The 8353-nt window shown below is 37.0% G+C and overlaps 1 protein-coding gene across 1 annotated transcript; it reads left to right on the top strand.

Moving 5' to 3' along the window:
- The first annotated feature begins 7102 nt into the window (after positions 1-7102).
- Positions 7103-8047, top strand: LOC102892894 (olfactory receptor 5B12). Its single transcript, XM_006906024.2, has one exon. It carries the CDS (start codon positions 7103-7105, stop codon positions 8045-8047), a length of 945 nt encoding a protein of 314 aa, XP_006906086.2.
- The last annotated feature ends 306 nt before the right edge of the window (positions 8048-8353 follow it).

Raw genomic sequence — 8353 nt, 5'->3', positions numbered from 1 at the left:
CCAAAGAAAGAATAAATAAATGGTATTTTATTAAAATTTAAAAGTTTTGTGCATTAAAGGACATTATATTGAGAATGAGAAAAAATAATCTTTATTCATATATCTGCTAAGAGACTAGTATCCAGAATATATAAAGAACAATTACAGCTCTATTTTGAAAAGGTAAATAACCCAACCTTAAAATGGACAAGATATTTGGATATACATTTCTTTAAATAAGATACACTAACTTTTAATAGACACAGAAAAAATGCACAGCATCTTTAATTATTACATAAATGTAAATAAAAAACATAAGATACCACTTTACACTTGGTAGGATGGCTGTAAAACAGAAATTGAAACCAACAAGTTTTGGAGAGCTTGTGAACAAATAACCTTAATACCTTGCTGGTGGGTATGAAAAATGGTGAAGCTGCTGTGGAAAACTGGTGGTTCTCAAAAAGTTAAACATAGAGTTACCATATGACACAGCCATTTCCCTAGGTATATACTGAAGAGAACTGAAAACATATGTTCAGACAAAAACTTGTATATGGATATTCATAGCAGCGTTATTCACAATTGCCAAAAGGTTAAAAGATCCCAATATCCATTAACTGATGAATCAATCTCGATATATTTATACAATGGAATATTTATTATTCAGCGTAAAAGGGAATGAAGTACCAAAACATGTTACAACATGTCACAAACATGCTAAGTGAAAGAAGCCAGCACTATAAGGACAAATATTGTAGGAAATTGCACTTTCATGAACTATCTAGAGAAGATAAACCAATAAAACCAGCAATTTGATTACTTATTGACAGGATTTGGGGCAGGAGGAATGGGAATAACAACCAACGTATGGATGGGGTTTATTGATGTGGTGATGGAAATGTTCTGAAATAGGGTATTTTTGATGGTTGCAAAACATTGTGAATATGAAAAAACACTGGTTGGACACTTTTAAATGGTGAGTTTTATGTTACATGAATTATATCTCAATAAAAATATATTGCAAAGAGTCTGCGGTCATGTCACCCTGAATGTGCCCGATCTCGGAAGCTAAGCAGGGTCAGGCCTGGTTAGTACTTGGATGGGAGAGACCACCTAGGAATACCAGGTTCTGTAGGTGTTTTTTTTTTATATATAGCAAAGAAAAAGAATGAAATTGAGCACCCTTTTTCACCTTACATACAAAAATTAACACAAAATATAAACCTAAATGTAAAAGTTATATCTGCAAGACTCTTAGGATAAAATATGGGAGTAAACCTTTGTAAAATTTGGTTGGGCAAAACCTTTAAATACAGCACCAAAAGCACAAGCGATAAGAGAAAAAAAATATATTAAATTTCATCAAAATTAAAATATTTGTACTTCAGAGAGCGCCATCTAGAAAATAATGTCAATCCACAAAGTTAAAAAAAATATTTGAAAACATGTCAAATAAAGATCTTACATTTAGAATATGCAGGGAAAGCTTACAACTCAATAATACAAAGAAAATAAACAGATTGATAAATGACCAAAGATCTGAATAGACATTTCTCCAAAGTACCTATGCAAATGGCCAATAAGCACATGAAAAGATGCTCAACATCATTATCCATTACGGAACTGCAAATCAAAGTCACAATGTCCTATCACTTCTGACCCAATAGGATTTCTAAAATGAAAAAGATAGATACTAGCAAGTGTTAACAAGGACATGAAGCAATAGAAACTATAATATATTGCTGTTGAGGAAGTAAAATGGCATAGCTCCTTTAGATAACAGTCTGGCAGTTCCTCAAAAATTTAAACATAGACATATCAATTTAACTCTGAACTATGTACCCAAGAGAAATGAAAACATATGTTCACCCAGAAATTCGTACACAAATGGTATAATAGTTAAAATAGTCACAAGTGAAAACAATCCAAATGTCCAGCAACTGATGCATGGATAAATAAAATGTGGCATATCCTTATAATGCAATATTCTTCAGTAATCAAAAGGAGTGGAGTGTCAATACATGCTAAAAACTGGATAAACCTTGAAAACATTATTCTAAGTGAAAGAAGCCAGTCACAAATGACCACATATTGTATGATTCTATTTATATGAAATTTCCAAGCTAGGCAAATCTATAGAGATGGGAAGTAGATTAGTTGTTTCCTAAGGCTAAGGTGGTGAGGGGGTGGGGCGAAAGGAAATGGGAGTAACTGGTAATCAGTACAGAGTTTCTTTTTTTCAAGAGATAAAAATGTTCTTAAATTGATGGCGGCAACAGTTGCACAATGCCTAATATACTAAAATCATTGAATTATAAACTTTAAAGGAGTGAATTTTATAGTGTGTTAATTCTATACCAATAAAGCTATTATTATAAAAGAAGGACTAATTAATAAGAGGACAAGTACTCAAGGATCTGTTAAAAAAAAGATACACAGACAAAAAAAATACATAATTTATTATATATGTTTCTGTTTTAGACAGAATAGACCATGTCATGCTGCAGTAGCAAAGCAACCCAAAAGTCCAATGATTTAACACAACATGTGCATCGCATATTGTCCAGGAAAGCAGAGGTGTCTCTGCATGTGTGCATTTAAACACCCAAGCAAATAGAGGCTTTACCATCTGTAGCTATACCCTCTGGAACATGCAGCGTCTTCAGTTATCATGGCAGAGAGAGAAGCATTAGACAGATGTACACTGACTTTTCTTTATTTCAACCTCAAAATGACACATATCACTTCTTCTCCAGCTCATTATACAGAACTAGTTCATGGCTCTACCTCACTGCAAACAGGCAAGGAAATGTGTAGAGCAGATATAATGTTCAAACACTACTATTTTCCTTCCACAAGCTATATAATTTTTCATTGATGATAAAATAGTAATACTTACATGCGTTGATCTCTTGAAATGTGCTAGGTAGCATACTCAAATGTGTGTATATGTCATCTCATTCAATTCCTAGGATTCTCCTATGAGTAATATGCAATATTATTATTCCACTTTTATAAGTGATATTCTGAACTTTGGAGAGATTAAATACCTTGGTTGAGGTCACCCTGCAACAGATGACAGAATTAGGATCTGAAGGAAGGATACATGACTGCGCAGCTCACATTTGTACCATATAATTCTCCCTGAGTGTTTGGGGTCAAGAGATGACTATGCAGAGAAAAAAATGGATCCACATCCCCTTAGTTCTAAAAATAAGGAAAAAATCCCCCCCCGCCCCCGCCGCCCCAAATATCCCTAGACTAGGACTGTAGAGGTAAGATGAATGGGTATATTTTGTTTAAAAAAAAAATTCCTGGGGTGATTTGTAGCCTTTTAAGAAAGAACTAGGTAAGAGAAAGCTTGCATGAGGTCTTGTCATCACCTAAACCAGAGTTTTCAGTGAGTTTTAATTTTTGTTGTCTAACTTGGCTGTGGCACTGCTTATTTGATGATTGGAGGCTCTTCCCCCTAAGCCTCCATTCCCCCATGTCTCCGTAGGCACTCTCAGCTAAAATACATACAAACATTATCTTCTGATATCTCCAAGCAGGTTCAGATTGGGAAGGCCAATCTGGGATCGGGAGCCCCCTGAGACATCTATTCACATGACACTAAATGTTTCCCCCAAGATTTGTTCTGTGAAAAGGTCGTTGTCTCTGCCTTGATATTTGCAAGAGCACAAGAGCAAGTTCTGTTTCACGACACAAAGCTCCACTGGTGGGGCAGGAGTTGCTCCAGTATGATGCTCTCCTGGATGTGGACTTCTGGCCAACAATCTAGGCATGAAGATTTTCCATGCTCCTACTTTGGACCCTCACTTGTCTGTTCCTAGGACAAAAGCGAGTATCAAGAAAACATACACTGAGAGCTGATTAGAATGGGAAGGAGTTCTAGAAGTTCCGACAGTTTTTATTTTGCAAACGAGGACCATAAAGTCCTATGAGGTAAAATGGCTAGATCATAGACACCCTGTTAGCTGGTCGATTTCTCAATCCCAATCCACCTCTCCTTCCAGTCTACTGTACCGCTCTACAGGATCCAGCTATCCATGCTCATTGCAGTTAGATGTCTTATATAAATGATGGGAGTGATGCTTAGACTCCAAAGAAAGAACGTGCCTCCTAATTATTATTATTATTATTATTTTTATTTTAGAACATGCTATCGTTAAAGCAGTGCAAATATCATAGTTTCCTTTCTGAATTTCGGAAGTTGTAAAACTTTCAACATCTATTTGGGAATCTCAACTATAAAGTCATTTTTCTTTAGGAATGTCAGAGTTTGGACGTTCAACATTGTTGGCTAAATATTTTGCAGTAACCAAGAAGAGATGAGATAGACTATGGAAAGTAATAGCTAAGATTGCCTAATTTGAAAATGTTAATATTTTTTATACTTTTCAAAGAAGGTTTATATTCATTATCACATCAAAGCAGGGTAGCAGCCTATGAGGGAGACAGAGGATGCTTTTCATCTTGGGAATTAAGAAAATCTGGCCAAATGTCATACCTACACCCAATGGATTATCACTAGGAAAAGGATTAGACTTGACCTGTGTTTGCAGTACAATCCTATTCACACCCCTACACCTCTGAATTTCTGTATCAAAAGGAGCTGTTTTGTGTCTTTTTAGACTTACAGAAGTATAGATAAGAAATTTAGTCACTACCTTAGCCATTCTTAGTGTGTCAGTGAAATACAGAAATTAACTTTTTTCAAAAATACATTTAATCAGATTCGCATGTTTATGCATTTGGACTGACTCTGGCAGCTTTAGCAAACACAGACATGTAAGAACTGATAAACCAGTTTTAGGAGGAAGTAACTTCACAGTCAGTAGGTGTTCTGGCAAATTCTGGGTACTTTAATGATCATTTTGTAACACTTTCTACTTCCTTTTATTATAGTACTTATCACTTTGGGGGTGTTAATCTGTAGGTCTGGCTCACTCTATCCCCTTGAAAAGTCAGGAATCATGTTTTTCAGTTTTTGCCACCAGTTCCTGGTACAGAGCTGGTTTATGTGCAAACTCAGCTAGGAGGGGAACAAGAAGAGGGAGCTAACACTGAATACATTCCATGTCGCAGGCATTGTGTTAGTAGGGATCCATATGTCTGTAAAATAGATACATTGGGTATTACATGAACTGGGTATTTCATGGACAATGATACAGATTCTCAGAGGGTAAGTAATGTTCCCAAGGCCACATCCCATCTAAATTGTTAATCAGTGAATGACACATCTGTACAACCGGAAAAAAGAGTATATTCTTGTATTATACTTAGGATCTTCTGCTAAACAGTTGCATTATATCTGTAATCTAACACCTTTTTGTTCTCTTTCTTCTAGGTTCAATCCTAGCTCTCTTGTTTCTACCAATTAATGTTTTCACATCCCAACCGAAATGAGATTTTGATTGTGCCATGTGTTTTACTTGTTAGTATCTATCTGCTTACACGTCGTGTGTACGCATCATGTTTAGCACTTTGTGCTTTAACCCATGAAGTTTCTTCTGCCTGGTGTAATAATAGTAGCAGCAGTAGTAGTAACTCTCATGAATTAGAAAGAAAAGTGTAGGCGACCCTAAAGCAGAGCTCCAAATCACCGTACATCTTCAGCTCTTATTAACTGGTTGGTGAGGCGTCCCTCAGAGACGGGAAATGTGCTTGACGGGGCTTGTCAGCATCGTATACTAACAACTGACAAAATGTTTCCTGTATTTTACTTTCCATTGATGAAGCTTTCTATGTATATATCTTAGACAAGGGTGCTTGCAAGATATGGCAGTGAAAAAGAGTCCTCTGGGAGAGAACAAACTGGTGATTGCCAAGGGAGAGGAGGATTAGGGGTCAGACGGGAAATGTGCTTGACGGGGCTTGTCAGCATCGTATACTAACAACTGACAAAATGTTTCCTGTATTTTACTTTCCATTGATGAAGCTTTCTATGTATATATCTTAGACAAGGGTGCTTGCAAGATATGGCAGTGAAAAAGAGTCCTCTGGGAGAGAACAAACTGGTGATTGCCAGGGAGGAGGAGGATTAGGGGTCTGGGTGAAAAAAGTGGAGGGGTGAAGAAATACAAATTAGTAGCTACAAAGCAGTCACAGAAAGTGGAGTACAGCGTAGGGAATATAGTCAATAATATTGCAATGGCTATGTATAGTGCCAGATGGGCACTAGAGTAATCAGAGGGATTGCTTCATAAATTATACAAATGTCTAACCATTATGCTATATACCCAAAACTAATAAAAAAAACAATTAACTAATTACCAGAACAGTACTTTATATATTTGAATGTTGCTGAGAGTAGGTCTTAAATGTTCTCATTGCACACACATAAAAATAGTTATGTGAAGTGATACATTTTTAAATTAACATTATGGTGGTGACCATTTCACAATATATGTTTATCAAGTCACCTTAAATTTACACAATATTATATGTCAATTACACCTCAATACAGCTGGGGATGGGGAAAAGCCACCAGAAGAATGGGATCCGGAGGAAATTCATAACACCATGAAAGAATTTCAGTAATTGTTTTTTTAGATTCGTTTGATGGTCATCTAATGGCCTTAGGTTTCTTACAATCAAGGTTGACAAAGGTCTGTAAATAAATTAATTAAATAAAGTTATAATTGTGCTAGAAAAGCCATGTGCCAAAATCAAAAGGGTTTTCTTGAGCCATAGCAAGCAAAACAATTTTTGACAATTTTATAATGTTTTCTGAAATAATTTTGTAGGCACTATAAAGATATGAAATGAGAAAAAGAAGAGTCCTCTGTGATTTAAGGTAGTAGAGTATACTATATAATGAGCAAGCTAAAATATGTCCCCAAGTCATCATATGGGAGCCACAATTAGCAGGGACATTCCAGTGTCCTTCCATTCCACTTTTAGGTAAACGACCCCACTCAACCTCCTTGTCCCATGGACCCAATCACTATTCTGTCCAACTTCTTGCACATGGGCTTCTGACCTTGACAGGAAGCTGACAATATGTGAGCAAAAGACTGTTCACACTTCAGTTCCCATGATAACCATCATATAGCATTATCTTGTGTTTGTTCATCTTGTCATAGGTGCCTCTCATGATGATACCCACATGGCTTTAATGGAGAACATTTCAGAGGTGACTGAATTCACTCTTGTGGGGTTAACAGATGTCCAAGAGTTACAGATCCCACTCTTCATCATTTTCTCTCTCATCTACCTTACGACTCTGCTTGGGAACCTGGGGATAATCATATTGATTCTGTTGGACTCTCGACTCCACACTCCCATGTACTTTTTTCTTAGTAATCTCTCCCTGGTGGATTGTGTTTATCCCTCAGCTGTCACTCCCAAGGTAATGGTAGGGTTTCTCACAGGAGATAAGATCATATCCTACAATGCATGCGCTGCCCAAATGTTCTTCTTTGCAGCCTTTGCCACTATTGAAAGTTTCCTCTTGGCCTCAATGGCCTTTGACCGCCACGTAGCAGTGTGTAAACCCCTTCATTACACCACCACTATGACGACTACTGTGTGTGCCATACTTATCACTGGCCCCTACATCTGTGGACTCTTGGAATCTTCCATACACGTTGCTTTCACTTTTCACCTCTTCTTCTGTCGTTCCGATGTCGTGAATCACTTCTTCTGTGACATTCCCCCACTGCTGGCTCTCTCTTGTTCTGATATCAACATAAATGAGATGGTGCTCTTCGCACTGGCAGCGTTCAATGTCTTTTTCACTCTCCTGGTTATCTTGAACTCTTATGTGTTCATTTTTATTGCTATCCTGAGGATGAACTCAGCTGAGGGACGGAAGAAGGCTTTCTCTACTTGTACATCCCACCTAACCACAGTCTCCATTTTCTATGGGACAATCATCTTCATGTACTTGCAGCCAAGTTCTAGTCATTCCATGGACACAGACAAAATAGCATCCGTGTTCTACACCATGATCATCCCCATGCTGAACCCCCTGGTCTACAGCCTGAGGAACAAAGAGGTCAAGAGTGCACTCATGAAGATGGTTAGAAAAGTAAAGTCTTCTTTGGGCTTCACCTACTAATTAGAAACAGCATGCAAACCATGTGAATTTTCTATCGGACTTCTAGTATCTATAAATAGTTTTTCATCTTAATTAATTTTGTCTTTAATTTTCCTGAGCAGTTTCCTCCAAAGAAGACTGGTTTCACTCATGTTTGTGAATATGATCGGGTAGGAGAAATTTTGGTTGTCTTTTTCCAAAAATAGGATTTTACTTCTATCTTAAGATCAAGATTATAATCCTAAATACTATAAGATCCCAGACTACATTACTTTATTGGTCTAAAGTGCTTTGCAGGTAAGCCTCATAAGTATATGACACTAGAGT

This window comes from Pteropus alecto, unplaced genomic scaffold (genome assembly GCF_000325575.1).
Source record: "Pteropus alecto unplaced genomic scaffold, ASM32557v1 scaffold91, whole genome shotgun sequence".
Classification (NCBI taxonomy): Eukaryota; Metazoa; Chordata; class Mammalia; order Chiroptera; family Pteropodidae; genus Pteropus; species Pteropus alecto.
This window is presented reverse-complemented; position numbering and strand designations above follow the sequence as displayed.

Bases quoted from the DNA above. Each gene is read 5' to 3' on its own strand.
- LOC102892894 (XM_006906024.2), top strand. From the start codon at position 7,103: ATGGAGAACATTTCAGAGGTGACTGAATTCACTCTTGTGGGGTTAACA.